This window comes from Danio rerio, chromosome 20 (genome assembly GCF_052040795.2).
Source record: "Danio rerio strain M-AB ecotype USA chromosome 20, GRCz13ab, whole genome shotgun sequence".
Classification (NCBI taxonomy): Eukaryota; Metazoa; Chordata; class Actinopteri; order Cypriniformes; family Danionidae; genus Danio; species Danio rerio.
In genome coordinates this window covers 38485402-38507328 of record NC_141040.1, presented here as the reverse complement: position 1 = coordinate 38507328, position 21927 = coordinate 38485402, and the positions used below count along the sequence as shown (strand labels likewise).

The 21927-nt window shown below is 34.3% G+C and overlaps 1 protein-coding gene across 18 annotated transcripts in view; it reads left to right on the top strand.

Moving 5' to 3' along the window:
• Window positions 1-20413, top strand: part of swt1 (SWT1 RNA endoribonuclease homolog) — a 63985-nt gene extending 43572 nt beyond the window's left edge. For 14 of the 18 annotated variants that reach the window (XM_087298376.1, XM_087298375.1, XM_087298384.1 and 11 more), the window contains 3 exons: window positions 6859-6925; window positions 8250-8317; window positions 19499-20413. In XM_087298376.1, the coding sequence (XP_087154502.1) occupies window positions 6859-6925; window positions 8250-8317; window positions 19499-19586 (223 nt within the window). In that variant the 3' untranslated portion in view covers window positions 19587-20413. Of the gene's footprint in view, window positions 1-196; window positions 2398-6858; window positions 6926-8249; window positions 8318-19498 lie in introns of those variants that run through there. The other 4 variants (XR_015518614.1, XR_015518615.1, XR_015518612.1 and 1 more) reach the window with 1 other exon arrangement.
• The last annotated feature ends 1514 nt before the right edge of the window (window positions 20414-21927 follow it).

Below are 21927 nucleotides of genomic sequence, written 5' to 3'. Positions count from 1 at the left end.
AACCTGCGGTCGTTGAGTGCGTGAAGTGTCCATCATTCCACACTTCATTTTAGCGGCTGAATGAGTGCATCTTCCGGGTAATTAAAGTGCACTTTTTATTTTGAGAGTTTTCAATGTGAACACACTACATACACTATTTATACTACAAAATGGCGTAAAATAGTGCATAAGTATGCGATTTGGCACGCAGCATTAGTGTCTCCAGAATGTGTCTGTGAAGTTTCAGGTAAGGTCAGATCATTTATTATACCCTGTTGAAAATGTCAATTATTTAGGTCAGAGGGAATTGTAGATGTTTTTTTGCACCTGTGCCTCTAAATGAAAATTCCCCATCCACTCAAAGTAGGTGCGCGCACAAACAAACACAAATGAATACACACTTTGTGCTGTTTTTCTCGTATACTCGCAGCAAATGTGACAGTATGTCCACTATATAAGTCAGTATGCTGCTGTATGTATGTCTGTATGGATGTCAGCAGAGAATGTTTTTGATTTTCCTGTTGTGTGATTTAGGAGTCCTCATTTATACTTGTGTACACAACGGTCAAAAAGTATAGTTCAAAATGCTATAAAAATACAAAGTGTACCACTTGCTACTTCTTGAAGTGCAGTTAGATTAAAGACAGTTGGAAAAGATATTTTAATCCTAGTTTCTTTGCAAATCCTGTTTTGTGGACATGATTATTTGCAGTACTATGGAGACATGTTAATATGTGCGTCATAGGTGCCCTTTAAGGTTATCTTTTAGCAATTATACTTCAAAAAACAAAGATAAATTGCATTTAGAAGAAATAAGCATTTCCAATATGGATCAGTGACTTTTTTATGACATCATTGTGCATTTAAACTTCTCATCAGATCATCTGACCAATCAGATGCTCTGTAATATGTGCAGTGCCCCGCCCCTACAAGATTTGGACTGAAGCGGTCACTTATTCTTCACATTTAATCAAACAGTCATACTAAGAAACGTCAGGGCAATTCAGAGGACCTTTAATTTAAAAAATATTATTTTTTTTTTCAATTTACATGTAAGTGGTCACAGCATATTTAAAAATTTCTTTCCAATAAACAAAACGACCCCCCCATATATATGAGAAGTGGATCTTGTTTATATATATCAACAAACATTATAAATACAGAGTATAATTTCAGTCTAAAATATTATAGAAAATAATACTTGTATACATACACCTTTAATAAATATTGATCTAGAATAATATCTAAAATAAGCAGAGGTTTTATTTTTCGAGTTGTCAAAATAAAACTAAGTCAAATGCTAAGTTTTATTTGTAAGAGATAATTGATATAAAGAGTTAATGAGGTTGTGATGCACACAATAAATTTTACTGCATTGCCTGCCTAATTGATTATGTACTTGTTTATTCACACAAGATGCTCCACTGATGCATGAGTGCACAACAATTGATTTGCATACTGACCATTTCATTCTATTTGTTGGCTTTATATACGATGTTGTGTCAATGTTAACTCCATTTGGAAGAAGATGCAAAAGGAAAGAAATTACATAGTAAACTCAACAGTTAATGAATAGTTTTAATAGATTCACAGTCATTGTTCTCAGTAACTTTGAGCTTTTAACTCGTGTGTGTGTGTGTGTGTGTGTGTGTGCTGTTGTGGATGATTTTATTCACTGAGGTGATTTTAAGAATTAATTTGGCCACAATTGCTCCGTGTTTAGCAACTAAAATGATTTTTGGTGACATCTTATTTTGTGAAAATGGAATTGAAATTTTTTAAAAACTCAACAATATGCTAGTGGAAAATTTACCACCCTTTTATCATGTTGGTGGCTGTTTTTACCCCATTGATTTCCATTACAATGACATTTTTTGATTGAGTTGCCATAAAACCATATAACTATGCATTCTTGATTGTTGGTGATTTTCCGTGTTGGGAAGAGGTACAAGTTTCTGGCTTTTAATTGGAGTATAGTGTGTGAGAGAGTTTATGCGTGTGAAAGAACTTTACGTATTTACTTTAAAATGTCAAAAAAAATCTAAATAAGCACCTCATTTTAGAACATAGTAAACATAGTAAGTGTATTTATGCATGCAATAATATGCTGTTTTACTCTGTTACGTCCTTTAGATGTTAATAATAAGCTAAGGGTATTTTGACAAACATAATGATTTAGTATGTGTGACCAATAGATCGACTAAGAATAACTGAAAACCAAATATCACTGCAATTGCTTATTTATTGCCTATACTATCATTGAAAACAAGTGAAAATATAGTACATGAAATAGTAAAATGAATAAATGAGAATTTACCTGTTGGAGAGGAGGTAGCTGAAGGTGCTTAAATCAAAGAAATAAATATAGCAAAACGTGCTAACTGTATTAAACAAACTAAACTAATATCAAAGGAAAAACATGAACAGAAACATCTTCAACATATCAAACTTCTGTGCGATATTCTGCCAGTAACAGCACTCGACCAGACTCTTAATCCTTCACCCTTGTATATTACTCCACCTACATACAACGACAAGCAGAGGTCACTTTACAGTTTGACAAATTTTGCTGCTGTTAGTCTACATAATGTACTTTTGAAGCTTTTTAGGCGAGAATGTAGTTGTTTAGAGTACAACTATGCAGTTTATTTATAAGGATAGTGCCTATTTTAAAATATTTGTATCTGAGAGATAGCACGTTGGACTATTAGCCTGTCCTTGAGCAGACCAAAGACGGTTGATGGTCTATCCACAAGATGGCAACAGAGACAGCATAATAAACCCTAAGAGAAAAACAACTGATCAAATCATTATTTAACAGCAAATTACTTTCTCAGTCAATTCCTTCCTTTTGTATGTTGTAGTGCTGTATTTATACCATAGTAGCATTGTGATCTCCCGATTGCAACTGAGAAATACTGGGAGATGGCATTAGACTGATGGCATTTTATGTCTTTTAGCTTTATAATCTTGAAATGACAGCAAAATCACCTGTTTTGTCATCGCTTTAGACATTACGCTTGATAATCATTCAAATACCAGCTCTAAATTGACGTTGGGGAAGTAGTAATGGTTCTGTTCTGACGTGAATGTGATATTTCTCATATATCACGCATCTTGCTTATTTTTACACCCTCTCTGAGATATTACTCAAAAAGTATCAGTTAACTAAAGGAGTTCAAGAGCAAACACATTGCAATCTCAATAGATTTTAGACAGCATTAACCACCAAATGATAAATCAGAGACTATCCTCACAGAGAATCAAGTCAAAGGCATTTTAAACGCTACACCAACCAGCGATTGGTGGTGCAATCCCAGCGTCAGCATCCAAAGTCATCAGTACGAAATGCTGATTCTCCAAAACCGTTTGTACCTGTAACACACACGTAAAATGACACACCCACATACAAACAAACGCACACACATAACCCCATAGTACATTCTGGAGGGGAACGTAAAATACTCCATATAAAAGCAGAAAAGTTTTTACACAGGCGTATCTAAAAGTTTACTGGTGCCAATTGATGATCAACAGTGAAAATTACAAATTGCAGGGGAGACCACCAACAATCAAGAATGCATGATTATGTAGTGTCATGGCCTTACAATATAAAAATGTCATTATAATTAAGTCAATAGGGAAAACATGGCCACCAACATAACGAAAGGGTAGTAAATTTGAACAATGCACAAAGGGTTAAATGCTGTCCTTCCCAGTCACATGATCAGATTTGACCATATGGCTTTTCACTACATTAGTCATCCGTCTGGCACTGACATCACCTTTTACCCTCAGGCCATTTCTCAATTTATAGTATTCATTTGAGATTTATATTTTTATTTTGTTTTGACTGTTCTACTCTATTTCATCATTGTGCCCTTTTGCTCTTCAGTGAGGTTTTATTGAGAAACCAGGATGGCAAGGCTTTAGGGTCGATTATCAGCTGTCTCCATGGATACAGCTAGACTCGTTTTTATGTGCAGAAAGCAGATAGATGAGTCATCAGAGCGAACACACGCACACCAATGTGCAGCACTATTCATTTTCTTCCCCCTGTGCCGTTGAATGAAAAAGGCATGCATAATTCAGGCTTACTTGCTGAAAAAGCTTTTTCTTTCTGTTCACTGCTTTATCTAGCCCCTTGAATAACTCCTCATTTCTTCTCCTCCTCCTTCCTATTCCCTCTTTTTTGAACCTTGCATTTGTCTCTCCAACACCAAGCCCCCCCGTTCTCCTATCTAGTCTCGCTTTCTCCACCTGCATCTCTGTTTTCAGCTCTCAGGATCTGCTGAAGGTTATTCAGGGAAAAATCTAAATGTGTTGTTATTTTCCTGTCAGAAATCTTACATCTGTGGCATGTAAACAGCACATATTCATTCTGGTGGCCATGTAAACAGGTTGCAGTATTCACACTGTGCACAAAGGCAGCATCACACTGCATAGCAGAAGCAACACTGCATGTAGAGTTTTGGCACTGAGTTTGTTTTTATTACATGACTCTGAACCCTGAAATGACAGAAATGAAAGTGTCAACACCATCTTAGCAAATGTAAAAATTGCTCAAACCAAATCTTAGAGTTTTATTAAACAATATAAAATAAATAATAAGGCATGTGTGGCTTGGTGTATTGGAAAGAGCACACAAACTACTAAAGGAACTTTAGGGCCGCACAATATATCGTTTGAACATCAATATTGCAATATGTGCATCCACAATAGTCACATCACATATGTTAGAACCTATTTTTGGGATTATATTTGACCAGAAATCACAGGTCAAAACACATGAGATTTGTGGAGACACTGCAGAATTTAATCATACTAGAGTGAATTTTTATCATCTGCTAAGTGTATAGAGACCTTTGGCTTAGTAAGCATTTTAAGAAGGTTTAAGGCATTTTAATAGTGCATAAAAAAAGTTAAATGATGAAGACTATGAAATGTTATTTTACATTTGATTATTCAATTTCTGAAACCATAAAGCAGTGTTTATTTCACTTTAATATTGGTAACACATTATTTTGATGGTCAATTTGAGTATTGGTAGGCTGTCTGCTCAATATCTGTTGATACTGCAAGTACATGTCAACTTACACAAACCCAACCCTAACCTCAACCCTTACCCCAACCTAACATTCATCCATTAATTTTCTTTTCTGCTTAGTCCCTTTATTAAACTGGGGTCGCCACAGCGGATTGAACCGCAAACTTATCCAGCATATGTTTTATGCAGCGGATGCCCTTCTGGCCGCAATTCCCATACAACTTCATTCAACAACCACGCACACACACTCATACACTACGGTCAAATTTTGCATATCCAATTCAACTGCACTGCATGTCTTTGGAATTGTGGGGGAAACCGGAGCACCCGGAGGAAACCCACATGAACACGGGGAGAACATGCAACTCCATACAGAAACGCCAACTGACGCAGCCGAGGCTCAAACCAGCGACCTTCTTTCTGTGAGGCAAACATGCTACCCACTGCGCCACCAAGTCCCAGCCTAACAGTCTACTTATATTCTAATGAGAATTAGTTGGCATGTAGATGCAATGTAACCTAAATTCAACAAATGGACCATCAAAATAAAGTGTGACCTTAATATTTATAATAATAATAATTCATTTTATTTGTAAATGGTGCCTTTCTAGACACCCAAGGTCGCCTTACAATAAGCATCAGCAGACTAAAACAAATTAAACATTCCTAAAAACAATCATCGACCAAACAAGTTAAAACACAATAGCGAATTTAAAAGAACATAATAAAAATTGTGTTTATGGCTGTAGTTTATTATATATATACTACAAACTTACAAATAATATATATTTATATTTCACTCCCCTACAATATAATCTCATTAAAGCTAAATGAATGACTTTCCAAATAGAGCTATTAAATTTATCCGGTGAAATATTATTTATATCGTAATATTAATAGCAGAGAAAAAAATATTGCAATGTCAAATTTGTCCAATATTGTGCAGCTCTAGTTTAAAGATAGATTTTTTTACCCTTAAAAATAAATAATGGTTCTCATGATTTTTAACATTGATAATAAGAAAGTTTACACATGAAATCAACATATTACTATAATTTCTGAAAGCTCATGTGACTCATGTGAAATTTACATATAAATTCAGCTTTGGCATGGTAGAAAAAATTTAAAATTGTAAGATTTATTATAACAGAATATGGTTTAATAAAAGTTGTATTCTTTGTCTTGTTACTATTTTATTAGTCTATTACAGTATGACTTTTTGTACTGCAATTTTGACTAAATGAATAGCATAAGTAACTTTAAAAGTTTTGCTTGACCACTTGCAGTTATGCTGTATTTTGCACTCTAGTCGCAGGATGTGTGAAACAGACCTCAGTCTTGGACATGTTTGAACGTGGCAGCAACATGTTAAATCTTCCAGACACTGTCTAAAATTAGGGTGTTTGTGTCTCTCCAAATTCCCCTCTGCTTTAACATCACACAGGCTGTTAATGAGTAAATGCAGTGATTACTAATTTACAAATTTTCTGATCCAAACACAATTACAGGTCACTTATTACAGGGTCAGTCTCAACTTTTATGTAAGGGCAACCTTTACTTCAGGGCACAGCACTTATGTTTCAGGGTTTAGCTCAAATCTAGAAACTGTTTAATGGTCTATCTGATACATTTATTCATTTTAATCTTTATGTGCCGTTTTGTTTATGGTTAATGTTAAATGTAGCAACGTGCTCTAGTGCACGGATGCATTTTAAAATTGCACACAAGATCTTTTTGGCACTATGAGGTTATTATTACACAACTAATGTAGACTTTTATTTATTTTCCACTTCTGTATGATATATTAAAATTAAAGTTTTCTTCTCCCACAGGCTGCTATCTGCAGACAGCAGTGTTCAGGATGCACAGTCACTTCTGTCCTTCATTCAGACTAGTGAGGTAAGAACAATCATAACCACCTTTTGAATACTCATGCCCTATAGTAAATCAGTAGGTACTGTGTTTTCTGTAAAATGACTTCCAATTAGTCATAATTGGATTTTTGAGGCAAAAAATAAATAAACAAAATCATTAAAAACTAAAATGTGTACAATATGTAATGGTGGTAGCAGTCAGCACACTCCGCTGACTGCGTGCGCACCTCACAAAACGGAAGAGGCTTTTATACTTTACGTGTTCAGAAGTAGGACTTTTCTGGAACTACATCAAATCATTAATATCATTCAAGATTTGTAAACTAATTATTTTTATTATTTTTATAAATTATTTTAATGATTATAAGCATTTTTATAACCATTCAAGGTTGTTTAAATTCAAACTTTGATGCATCACTTGCTTTTGTTCTTATCTCGGACAGTTCCACCTTTAAAGTTTATTAAAATATTGATAACAACAGGACATGGGTTGCTCTACAAGTATACTTTTTTTAATTATGGCAAAAGGAAAAAAAGTACACTCACTAACAAATGCTGACTTTTTTATTTAAACTATAAATTACTAAATTGTAACATTCACTTTAAACTTAAGTTTAGACTTGATGTTTATAAGTCTAAACTTATCTAAACTTTATCAGGAGTGAAAATAAAACTAGTTTGTGGGAAAATAACACTAATAAAAAACATCAAGTGTAAACTCATTTATCTGGAGTGAAACTAAAACTAGCTTGTAAGAAATGCTCTCTGCAGATACTCATGTGTCTCTCATTTGGCGATCAAAATACTCTTTGGACCTGTTTTGCTTGTTATCTCATTCTCAACACGTTGCAGATAATAAAAACACAGCTTAAATTTCTGAAAATATGGTAATCAGATAATGAAAACTATTTCACGTTAAGATAAAGTTTCAGCAACCATTTCTCCGGTTCACAGTACGAAAACATTCTTGAGGAGTCATCCTAACATGCTAATGCGGTGCTTAAGTTACATTTCTTATTATTAATGTTTTAAACATTTATCTAAACAAAAGAACCAGTTTAAAACGATTACAATGTTTTTGCCACATTAATTATAATTATAATAGTTTTTGATCACTTTTCTAAACAAAATTTAAGAATAAAAGAAAACAGTAGTAGTAGTAGTTCTGAGTATTTTTTTTATTGGAGTGTATATATTTTTATTTTAGACTTGAAAAATTAACTTTTATATTGTTTCTTTTGGATGAAATTACATCCAAGAGGTCTAAGATCATTAATTCCTTATGTAATATGCGTGCATCGATGTGTACATTATGTTCTTTACACAACAGATGTGCTTTCTTTTTTCAGATTGCTGCCATGGAACCATGTTTCACTGCCAGGAGCCTGTTTGACTGCGTGTCTCAACAGGAATACCGGTTAGTCACGAGATATACGTAAATGAGGCTCATTAGCTTATCTGCAAGTCATACTGCCTGCTGTATTGCTTTCTTTGACCCGGCTACGTGCGTTAAGCCATTTATTCTGTTCTTCTTATTTCAACACTCCTACCTTTAACATTTCAGCACACTGTTCTCAGGTCAGCACTCGCAGGTTTGTACTGTCTCTGAGGACCAGTGAATTTCTGTTATAAAGGCGGTGTTGCATCATAAGCCTTTCCTATCCTCAGAAGACAGTTCTGTGAATGCTGGACATCATGCCTGCCATGCTTGACTGGCATAGTTAATCTTCCCCTGTGGGATGAAAATCCAATTTTTGCGCCGTTGAAAAAGGTTTGAGTGCTGTAAGGATTGTTTTGGCTTTGAAAGAAATTAATAGGCCCAAGGAGGCTTTAAATGGACCAAACATGACTGCAAAGATGCAGTATTACTAAAGATGTTATTTCAAATAGTAGTTGTTCATTTCATTTGTCAGAAAGTTTCAATAAATATTGAAACATTTAAAATTACAAGGTTTTCACTACCAAATTTTTACAGTCAAATGTTTTTGAGCACCAAATTATCACATTATAATGATTTCTAAGCAGTCATGTGACATCGAAAACTGAACTTTTAGTCATTTTAAATTGTAATATCAAATCTGTGTTCGATTATGGTTATCAAATAGCAGTTATCATCGCAATATAATATAGTTGCATTTATTTTTTTTATAAATTTTTTAATTTAAAAAAACGACATGCGGCCTCTGTGAAAAAAACAAAAATATAAATATAATATAAGTTTTTGAACTGCAATATTAGGATATCGACACAGATTTCCATGTTAGATGTTGATACAATAGCTATGAATTAAAGGTACTACTTTATATTAGGTGACCTTAACTACTGATGTACTTGCTTAAAAAATAAATACAAAGCACTTACTGTGTTCACAATGTATTGCAGAACACTTTTAATGCTCTTGAGTTGGGATAACGGTAGGGTTAGGGACAGATTTAAGGGTGGGTTAAGGTGTAAGGCAGGGCTATTTAATTGGTGGCCCTCGGCCCACAAGGCAGTTTGTTCCAGCCCTTCAAATAGTCTGCCCAAGACACCAAATGTAAATTCAGTTCAGTTGAAAAACGGTCACTGTAGTTATGAAGTGATGTCCGTCTGTTCAATACAGCACGAGCTGCAGTTGAAGGCTGTGCAGAGCGTGAATCAGGTTAAGTAAGTGAGGGGCACTAGAAGCCTCTCAGGTGGTGAGACCAAAGACTGTAAAAAGGGTGAGATACGATAACTGACAGTAACTTCCCTACTTTTCACACATCAGGTCTTTAAACCACAGTGGTGATGACGGGTTTCCTAGACGCACTGAAAACCAATGTTGCAAATTTGTTAAGGACCCTTTCTGTGTAAATGTTGAAGGAGAGTTTGCATTAAAAGCAAAGGACCTGGTTATGTCATTAGATGAGACGTCTTTACAACTCGAACTCACTGACATTTATTCACCTGTGATAGTCATTATGATGGCAGGTTCTGAGCTGCTTTGGACACATGAAGTCAGCCAGGAAAAATTCCCTAATTCAATGGTCCTTGCCATTTTTGTTCTCACAATGTTTGGCTCTTACACATGCGAATCAACATATTCACACATGGATGCCATTAAAACGAGTAATCGTGCATCGCTCACATCCCAGCAAAGCAGCAACATCCCGCTCTCACTTGTGAAGCAAACTGAAACTGCAATTTATTGAAATTCCGCTAGTCCTGGCTCCATAATTGAGCAGATTTCGATTGAGGCCAGTGTTAAAATGGCTAACTTAACAGTAGAAAAAAGGTGTTTACAGCCTGGTACAAAGAAAAGTTTTGGTTCATATAGCTATTATTACCCTTCATGACAACTGTGAGGGGGATGAATTTTTTTATTACTAGTCTGTTTCGTTTATATCAAGTCTGCTTAATTAAGGACGTGGCCACTTGAGTGACAGCTAGGTCTCACAGGTCGCCATCACTTCACCTCAGCTGATTCCGGCTGATTAGCTGCTGAACTTGGCATATACATCGTATTTTTGTTTATTTAAGCTCATTTATTATTTATAATTTTCGTTAGAACTTGAAAGCACTCCAGAATCTGACAGATTGATTAGCTGTAGGCTCTAGAACAGTTATCTGAAACACTGTCATACAGTGTTATGCCTGAAATTCATAAATAGCCTTGCATTTACTTACACAGACTATATTTGAAGTATTTGGAAGTAATTTGTGTTTTCCTTCTGTAGTAAAACATTATAAGAACAATGTTTATTGGCTCAGTTTATTATAACAGTGTTTTTAAAAGTCTAAACACTTTATTGATATAGTATACTACCAAGCACATGTGGTCAGAACACAATCGAGTCACAGGTAATGAAGTGTTAATCGTTTCTCCCGAAAAAAAAAAAAAACTTTCTAAGCAAAATGCTAGCATGCGTCTGTAGCTCTGCTCACACTGCCTATATGCTCTATTTTGGTATCCCCCGATTGGAACGATGACGCACCAAAAAAATGGTGCCGGTTGGCCACGCCCACTTGTAGTTTAATTTGCACCCTTCAGAAACCTATGGGTGAAATCACAAATGCTACATTCATATCTTTTACAGTATGATCCCAGCACCTTCACTACTGTATTGTACAGACAACATTTACACCTATTTTCTTTGCACTTGCAACATCTAAAAAATTTAATTTCTGTCTTTAGGAGGCAGTCTAAATTTTTACCAATTGTTAAGATGGTTGTTGTAGCTAAATACAACAGTTTGAAATACAACATTTGAATATGTTTGTTAAAAAAAGCCTATTATACAATGCATTGATGTTATGTAGTTTCGAAATACAACATATTAAAGTTTTAATGTAGCAAAAGCCAATGTGAGTGTCTTAAGATGCAAAAATACAGCATATGGACTCTTATATTGCTGTTTTGTCATCACTCATATTGTAAGTGATATCTCTCCAGCCCCTCATTTAGGATGCTTTTCATGAAATGACGAACATGACAAACTAATTGAATAGCGCTAGTGTAAGGCATGGTAAACATTGTAATTACAGAAATTAAATACAGATGTAATTACATGAAGGTATTTAATCAGTCATAACACAATGTAAAATATTAATGTCACTTAACTAATATAAAGTGGGACCAATTAAATTTTGATTTGATTTGTTCTGAAAATATGTCTGGCGCAAATAGTTTTCAACAAAAGATCAGGCTTTTGAATTTGCTGTTTATAAGTACGTTTTTGCATAGCAATCATACTTCCCTGTGTTCAATTTCAAGCAAAGTGATATAAATGCATCACATTATCTGTGTCATTGTATGTTAATATCAGGGAAGCTAGAGAAGCCCTGTGTGATCGCATATACTTTAACGTTTACTGAGTGTAGGTCTTTATGTTGTATGGATCTAGCCCTCTGACACTGCTACTTTCTGTGGAATAACTCTCACTAATGTGGCACCGGTGTAATAACAAGTTATGCTATAAACTGTCTTCTTGTGCTCTTTAAATCACACTTTCACACCGAGGAAGGCATTAATGATACAAAGAGCACATTTAATGACACATCACCTCTTTTCCCCAGTGTCGTTAACCTGAAAACACATTCCTTGGTAAAGATATTTCGCAATTTAGTCCCTGTAGTGCACAAAGGTGTTTGTGGAACTTGCCCTAACTGGAAGCTAGATTGCAAGCGTGATTTATCTTGCTTCAAAGATGTTCACAGCGCCAGAGTGCTGATTGGGACATTTTGATGATTTCAGAGGCTATTGAGACAAAAATTGAACGATACCAACAAATTTATTTATTTAAATGTATGATTGTGTATTCATATATTTAGATGTACAGTAGGATGTGGTTGTGTGTTGTGTTGTGGTAAGGAGAGACTCTCGCTGAGCAGGAGGAGCTTTAGGCCTCAGGGTATTTGATGCAATCATTTCTTAATAACCCACAAATTGCAGACTACAAAACCTGTTGGTTTAGAATGAGTTGTTCTCAGGAAAAGGATGGGGAGAGTGAATCTGACAGTCAGACAAAGAAAAGAAGAAATACGGTGTAATATTAATGTAACTAGCATATCTATGTTGTGTTGTGGTTATTAAATTGCAGTTGTCATTGCTATTTAATTTTCTTTCTGTCTCTCAGTATACCTGTACAGAAAACGGAACAATTTTACCTAAATTTGAACAATTTAATCCACAGCCTCTGAAAACTCTGTTATATTTAGACCTGCCAATATTGAATAAATTGTTATGATGAACATACATGATATTGTTATCATTTTAGAATATTCAGATTGCTGTATTTGCAGTTGTTTTTTATTACAGCACCAAAAGCTTGAAGACTTCGTATAGGCTGTTTATTTTCAAACATTAACATTTTCACATGTTAATCTGGCCAACCACAATAAAATTTGTGTGACTATTAATAGGCCTTTTGTTTATTAACTCTATACAGTGAAGCAACATTTTTTTCACATTAGTTAATGTCAATGTTATGACATTTTCTACAGCATTTATTTATTTTAGGTCATGTTAATTTCTTAGTTCATGCCTAGTAAGAACACAATAAAATCAAAAGTCGTGATTGTTTAAAAAGAATAGAGTTAACTAATAAATTTCTGTTGTATTTTTTTACTTTAACATACAACCATAATATTGCTATTGCTCACTGGTAATTTTTTTCTAAGTTTCATGTTTACTAATGAGACTTTATTGTAAATTGAGCGATTTAATTAATTAATTTACACATTTATTAACTCTAAACGTGTATATACTGTACCTAAAAAAGCAATAACCAAAGTATATTTTGGTCATTATACCTGCTTTTACCCTCTTTTCTGCAGCTTACACTCAAAAAAAATTACATTTCCAGTTAGTTCTATTTATTTAAAATAAGCTCTGTTTTCCACAGGTTTAAAATATACTTGCGGTGTTAGATGTATTAAAACACACATTTTACCCACAGGACATGGTTACCTACATGCAACAAAAAAGTGATTTTTTAATAACATTTTTATTTATTATACACTGTTTCTTTTCAATGGGTGGAAGTTTTTTGTTTTTTAAAGAATAAAAAATAGAATAAGAAACAGAAAAAATAGAAATCAACTATCTGTTTTACTTCTATTTAGTATTCATGTGCAGCCACTGACACTAGAAATCTGCTGCTGACATTTTGTACAGTACTGGCAAAGCATGTTAGATATGTATAAAATATGTAAAATATAAAAATCATCAAAGTAAAAAATATATATAATAAACATAAAGGAATAAAAACATCTATGGTATATAAATCTCTAAAAAGTATAATAATAACAAGAAGAAAAAGTATAGATTATTTAAACTAGGCAAATTAGTTATTTAACCATTTCTAACAATGTACATATATTTTGCAGCTAGTTTTGATATAATTTTGTCCTCTCTGACTATATAGAATAGTTTATTTGAGTCGTTTAGATCAAAGAATTAATTATATAATGTTTCTCCTGCTCTTGCGATTGTGTACGTGCTGTCAGCTGCAAAGCCAAGCAAAAGTAAACCAGGTTTAAAATAAAAAAGACGACGGCTTAGAAAGCGAAACCAAAAGCCGAATTCCAGACATTTTAGGAGATTTTTAGAAACCCCGGACGGACACATTTTTAGTCCCTAAAACGGCGTGTCTCTTTGGGTCTCTGCAGAGCACATGAGACTGTCTGTGACAGTTCTCACACACACACAATGAGAAGTAGGAAACTTGTATGGTGAGAGAAGATTTTCCACTAGTTAATAAATCGCGGATGTTTGGCTATCAGGCGAATATAAAAAAAAAAGTGTTAAAGGATGATAATTCTATAAAGATTGTGACCAAATATACTTTGGCGGGCAGTTAATATACCTGGGAGGCCCGCCCAAATGAAGTCTATGTGTGGGAAGCACTGTAAGCTGTAACACCACAATTCTTTAGAGGTTTTATTGGGACATCTTAATTGTTTTATGTTCAGTCTACTTAAATTTGTAAAAACTAATCATTTAATTCCTTCATGTTGTCCCAATGCAAATTGTTTGTGTAGAACCAAGCATTTTTTACAGTACAATTAATCGCAAAAAAAAAAAAAAAAAATGTTACTGGTGGAAGCCTACTGTAGTAGTTGTGTTTTTTCCCCAGTGTAATTTCAAATGTGATTTTTATACTTGCAATCTTTGCCAATGTTTTCTGCAAGGTTGTGGCTTCAGGCCGGTAAAGACGCTTCTTGATTAACTGCATCAGTCATGTGTAGCTGCACACACCCAAACACACACATACACACACATTTGTGGAGCAGCTGACAGCTGATCTTCAGCAGCTCACTTACCTCTGTTGGGTCAGTGAGCCGTGACATCCAAGAACTCAGAGCCCTCATTTCACACACTAATCCACGTGTCAAATGCATGCTGATGTCAACGGCACTGATAAGGTACGGTATGCTAATGAAGATAGAAACATGATCTCCTCAGAGACCCAAATTGCGTTGTCAAGACTGAATGACACGCAAAACTCGCATACATAAAATATACACTATGAGTTGCGTCAATGTGACCTGTTACATAACACACTCTTCTCTGTAAACTATAAAGCTTTGCTTTGGCTTCCATTAAGCTTTCATAAGTTTAAAAATAGTTGAGCTATCATGTCATATCATCTGAATCAGAAAGCAACAGAATTTTTTTTTATTGTAGTGAGTGTTGTTCATTGACTTTGTTTGTGATCGTCTTGTCTCTAGGTGTTAAATCTCTCAGCAGGGATTCATATCTAAGTAACCAGGCTGACGTTGTCAAATCACCAGGCAGCTTTTGTCTGATGTTTGGTGTCGCATGCTTGTTTTCCCGCTCGCTGAAGTGTTATGTTCTTGCTTTGTTGTTGATTTGCTAAGGATTGGCTTCGTAAAGCATTCACTCTCCTGTCTGGTGCCGAACAACCACATGTTGTAGGGTTTCCATAGCATCGATGTTCCAAAGCGGATAATAGCATGGCTGAAGGAATGGAGTCCTTTATGTGTTTGCCGCAAACCGCACTTTGAGCATCCAGTACTTTTTATTGCACAAGTTATTTTTATTTTTTTTTTCTGTGGGTGGGAAGATTTTGCAACCTTATTTTCGAATAATGTTTCTCTGGATAAATGTGTTATTGTTTTGTTTTATTCTCTAAACTACTGATGACATTTCTTCCTAAAGAAAAATAGAAAGGTTGTCATTTAGAGAGTTAATTTGTAATAAAGTAACATCAAATAATCTTTTGTTAGATGTTAAGGCTTTTTTCAAGGATAAGATTTGATCATCACATTGATTAGATTAGATTAGATTAGATTACTTCAGAATGCAAATTAGAGTTTCCTGAAATAAATATCAAGCAGCAAAACTGATTTTATCGTAGGTAATAATGTTTCTTGAGGATCAAAACAGCATATCAGAAAGATTTCTGAAAGTTCATGTGATACTGATGAATGGATGTCTTTAGTTGCATCCAGTCTATACAAAGGTATTAAGGATGCACTGATAGTTATATTGAAGTTATAGTCAATATTATAATTCTGTCCTATTTTTGTCTAAATAAATTATATATTACTAAAATTGAAATCTGTTATTTAGGTGTTATATTATGAATTTTTTATCTTATTTTATTTGTTTTACATTTATGTCCCAGGAATGTCTCAGTGAAGTTTCAGCACAAAATATTCTACAGATATTATTAGACCATGCTGTAAATGCCCTCTTTTAGGTGGAATCAAAACCCCAATATTTTTGTGTGTGTGTGTTTTTTTTTTTTATAAATGTAAATGAAAAAGGTGGTGGCTTTACATCTCGTGCCCCACATATTCAGTATATGTTTAAACCAGAAAGCTGGCTGTCAGATGGCAACATTGCATGAGTACTAGTTATCTTATTTCTAATGTGAAAATAAATTAATTATTTCTGGAGTAATTGTGATATTGTGACATGCTTATTCTTGGAAGTAAACGCACAGTTGAGGCATTAAAAGTTTTTTTGTTCATAACAGCTTATTGATGCACAGTACATGTTAACTCTTTTGGATTGGACATTGTGTTTTTGTTCAAAACACATCATAACACACCTGAAGAAAAGTGTAAAAAGCACAATTTGCTGTTCTGTATTATATTAAATCACATAAAAAATTTATATTCTTTTTAAAATCTGAGATTAGATTTAGCAGTATACAAAATAAAATAGGAGCACACACAATTAAATACACAATATTGACTAAAACTGGCTAAACCGGTACAAAAATGTTGTGCATCTTTTCATATGACTGAGTTGTCAAAACAGTTAACAAATGTTCTAAAACGACAACATTCCAAGTCCAGACGTGCTCTTCGTTTCCACCAGACCATTCGTTACATAAACCGGCTCAGTGTGGGTTTGCACTGGGAAAAGGCAAGTGCATGCATTGCTCTTTTTTTTTTTTTTTTCTCCAAAGTTATGTAACATACATCAGGGAAGACAAGAAGTGAACAATTTATGGCAACAACGGTTTGCAAGAAAGAGAGTGAGATTACAGAGAATGAGTGTGACAAATTAATAATGGCCTTCATTCAAATCAGTGGTGAGCCTCAGTACCAGGGGGAGAGAGAGGACGGCCTGTGTGACTGTGACTCACAGATTTCAGCGATTGTCTAAATGCCTTTCCTTTCCCATGTACCACGCTAGCATTAAATATGAAGAACAATTTTGTGCTAGCCAGTCAAGAATTTCCTGTAGATAAATAAGGTTATGGCATGACCTGCTATCTCAGATTGCATTAGTCTTGAATTAAAGTGGTCAACAATTACATTTTTTTTCAATTCTAAAATGTAAATGCATTCATAATGTTTTAATCTGTTTTGTTAGAGTGAAAAATTTGATTCCATTTCATTTGAATTCTTTTTAAAAGCCTGATAATTATTGCTTAAGACACTTATTGTGGGGGGAAAAAAAATCATTTTCACTCTAAGCTCTAGATTTTAAGCTACTTGTTCAGTCTCCTCCTCTCAGCCTTTATTCGCTTCCTGCCTACGAGACATCCACTTCCTGTTTGGCGGTTCAGCAATGTAGCGGAAGTTATCCTGTGTGAAATGAACAGCAGGGACAATCAGGGACACTTTACAACTGTTTACACAGATCAGATCTGCACCGCTTGCTTTGCTCACCATTCTGACCTTCATCTGCTTCTCTCTATCAAACAGAGAAGGACAATGAAAAATGTTTTCCAGCTTAATCGCATAGTTTACACTAAATTTAAAAGCTTGTTTACATTATTTCTAACCTTCATGGCAATATTTATTAACCTTCATGACTTTCAAATCTCTCTTTCTTGATTAGGAAACAAGAAATATTAACCCTCCTCTAAAATTTTACTTTTTTTTGCAATATTTCTCAAATGATGTTTAACAGAGATTTTACGTCTGTTAACAGGAATTTTGACATTGTTTTATGTTACATTTTTTCTTCTGTAGAAAGTCTTTTAGTTTGGCTTGAATAAAGGTTTTAAAAAAAGGTTAAGGTTAATATTATTAGCCCCCTCTAGATTTTTTCTCTCCGTTTGACTAGAAAACAATCCACTGTTCTCTAAAGCAGTGGTTCTCAAACTGTGGTACGGTACCACTAGTGGTACGCAGACTTCCTTCCAGTGGTACGCGGAAAAATGAAATATGTCATGTACATGCTACACACATTTCAAAATTTATCAAAAATTATGTATATAATATGTAATATATGACATATACCCTATATTTCTGAGGTAATCTGCCACGTTTTTTAATTGTGCAGAGTTGTAGCTGCTTAACAACTATATTTCAATGCTGCTCATTTTAATGGTGGTACTTGAAGAGACAATTTTTTTCTGAGGTGGTACTTGATGAAAAAAGTTTGAGAACCACTGCTCTAAAGGATTTTCTAATTCAGTGTTTCTCAACCATGTTCCTGGAGGACCACCAACACTGCATGTTTTGGATGTCTCCTTTGTCTGTAGTTTAGTTTTAAAAGTTTTGCTTTGGTTATGCCTTCCGTGCACACTACCCTGGAGTTTTCGCGTGCTGAAAATAAAGCGTTTTGCAAACGCTGAAGAGGCCGCTTTGGTTTTAAAACTCTGCTGCTTTGTGTCCGTGTGGATGGGGGAAAATGGAGGCATCAGACTTTGCAAGTTTGATATAGTAAAACTCTCAAGGACACATCGGATAAATCTTCAAAGGGAACAGTGTACTTTATACCGTCATTCACATCACCCCTGCTACCTATCTTAACTATGAAATGAAAACATGGTATAAGGAACTGCCTATTTTTATTATTAATTTTCAATATGAACAACTTTACAGGCACCAAAAATGTTGAGGTGTCGTGTAGCTACATTTCAGATGACTGTTCCATAGCCTACAGCTAATCAATCTGTCAGATTCTGGAGTGCATTCAAGTTCTAAAGAAAATTGTAAATGATAAATTATCTTAAATAAAACAAATACATTTATAGAGATGGTATACAACTATATCATTTCACTTACCTGAGAAATGGAGGCAACTTGAATGGTTAGTGAGCACAATTAAGTGAATAAATAGGCAAAAGGCAGTTGACTGTAAAGCCACATAAAACAAAACCAAATTACGATGGATATGCCGAGTTCAGTGGCTAATCAGAACTTAAACATGTTTTTAAGATCTCTAATAAACTGGACTTTGGAAATATATATATATATAATAAAGTATTTATATTTCATAAGGCGGCTAATAAATTTGTCTTCAGCACACATACATATATATTGATCGCTTTCTGGAGAAACATGAAAAGGTTATTAATATATTTTTTCTGTGGTAGGTCATGCTATGAAATTATTATTTTCTTTCCCAAAAGACTTTGGAGAAACATTGTTATGAGTATATAATATACTTCCATTAAATGTTTGTTTAAATGTTTTATTATTTTCACATGCTTTAATGAGTTTCTGCAATTGTTTATGATATATTCCTTATGAGTTTTTTGTTTGTTTCTTTGTTTGTTTCCACCGTAGTTCAGGGATGAGTTTAACATACAAACTCTGTATTGTTACTCTTTTTCCCAGCAGGATTATTTTAATGAAAATATGATCAGGAGTGTAGTTTTTCATCTATATGGCTTTAATCTGTGTGTGTGTGTGTCCTCAGGGAGAAGCTGTGTGTGGGTGGAGCGCAGCTGTCTGAGCTGTGTGTGAATCTGGATCAGTGTGCTGCTGCTGCAAGATCCTGGCCCTGATTTATCACCACACACTTTCCAGGTTTGGACTCAGACAAGACTCTTTTGGACTGACCTCGTTTTGCAGACTCATAATCTACTGGAACCAAACCTACTGATCTCTCCGTCACTGTGTCAGTCACCTGACTCTGACGCATTATGCATCTCAGAATAAAGGGCTGTCAGAATAGATGAGATCCTACGTTTTAGTTAGAAGCGTCAGTATATTTTTAATTGCTTTATTTATTTTTGTCATGTTTACTTCAAGTTTTATATACTTATAAAATATAAGTATATGTCACTTTCTGGGAAAAAGAAACGTTTTAGTGATAATTAAAATGGTTTTAGGTTTGCTGTTGGTTTTGGTTGGTTATACTACATAGAAATCGAGAGACAATTGATTGTTATGAGAAATCCTTCTGATGTCCCTGAGCTGTTGTGGTAACAGGTTAATGTTTGCTCTGAGAGTTATGAAGGTATTTATGACCCTGTTAATTTTTCTCTTTATGTCTATTAGCTACCCTTATAGAAACTATCCTGAAATGCCTTAGTTTGTTTCACAATTCTAAGGTATGATTTGTCCCAAAATCATTTAAAATTGACTTTTTAAGTCTAATAAGCTGCTATTTTTTATTCTTATCTAGCTCTGCACATGCACTAAATGCCAGTATACATGAACCTCAACATTATAATTCATGACAGATTATTTTGTATTAAGATTTCATGTGAAGTGGTATCAGTGGCACTGTTCTCTTTGTATTAATGTGTATAGAGTTTAAAAGAATAATATATTTTTGTTTACATTTTTTATTTTGTATTTTGAATAAATAATTTGATTGCAAATGCTATATGGTGTTCCTTTTTGTCAAATGTTACTTGAAGATGTTAATCCAGGTTTCTGCTTTGTAAAGCAGCACTCTGACATCACAGCTTTGAAAGGCCTTATGGGATTATGGGAACAGTGATGATATCCGTCTTGAGATTACGCCAACGCTCAATGACGCTAGCTGTGCATAGGGCAAAGAGGACAGAAGAGGACAAAAGACAGGATCACATTATTTAATTTAATGTCAGCCACTTGTTGGTGGAAAAAAAAAACTTTATCACTAGTCTGTCAATTCCTTCATAGACATTTATACTAGTGTTTATTGTCATGCCCATAGACAGCCTGGTAAAAGAGTGGTTCTTTTTTCTTAGAAAAGTGGATCTTTTTGCAATTTGTTTTGCAATTATGAGATTTAAATACTGCACTTTATTGACATTGTAAGCACTATTTTTAGCTGGTTTAGCTTGTCAGATAACCTAACTTTTTTATGTAGCAAAAATATTTCCAAAAAAAATTAAAATAAAGAAATCTAAAAAAAAAATACTTATTTCAAATTACAAATAACATCATATATCATTAGAAAGAAAAATAGTAATCTATCAAAGTTTTAAATTAAAAACTGTAGCCTATTGTCATTTATTAGACAAATAACAAACTGGCCAGCACATTCAACATTCCCAAGTCCCAATTTGTCTATTTGAATTAAAAATTGTTTTTATAAGATAATGATAAATATATCAATAATTTAGAGCTTCACAATATTTCTAGCCTCTCTTGTAAAAAAAGTACATTTGAAAATAGCAACAATATCTAAAATAGTATTCAAATTCACTTGAATACGGGCTACTTTTGGTGCTTCACACCTAATATATTGTATATTGGTCATTTTTTGTTTCACGAATAAGGTCTAAGATTTAAAATAAAGGTTATTTGTAAAAATGTTTTTCAACAATATAGAGAAATACAGTGAAAGACGACTTCTCTTACGTGAGATTGTAAGTTTTCTTGCACAATTGGATGCTGAACTCATAAAAAAAAACTCTTTAGCTGGTCATACCCAAGCGATAGCCATCTGAGGATTCTGCTTGGTCTTTAAAGTCTTTTTCGATGGATCATTTCCACTATTCAGGATGGCAAAGCAGTCAAAATAGGACAAATAAGCTCATGTATGGGACCAATTCTGGACCTTTGAACCACCCGAACACCCACTGGCAACTGGCCTAACTAACATTATTGTTGGCATTGTAATTTGAGTTAAATGTTAAAAGGGAAAAAGTTTTAATTCGTGATATATAAATATAAATATTTTTCTCTCTCCCGCATGATGAGTTCATGACAATTTCAAATGACCAGACGGCAGCTTTAAAACCTGAAGAAGCTAGTGCGCAGGCGCAGACCTCAACATTAACTGTCTGGCGGGAGCAGCTCCGGTGAAGACAATCAGTTGTTGCAAACAGATTTCTGCGTCTCTGTAAGTTACCTAAAACGCACATACTAGACAGGCTAGTTGGCCTGTTTCATTTACAATTTATCAGT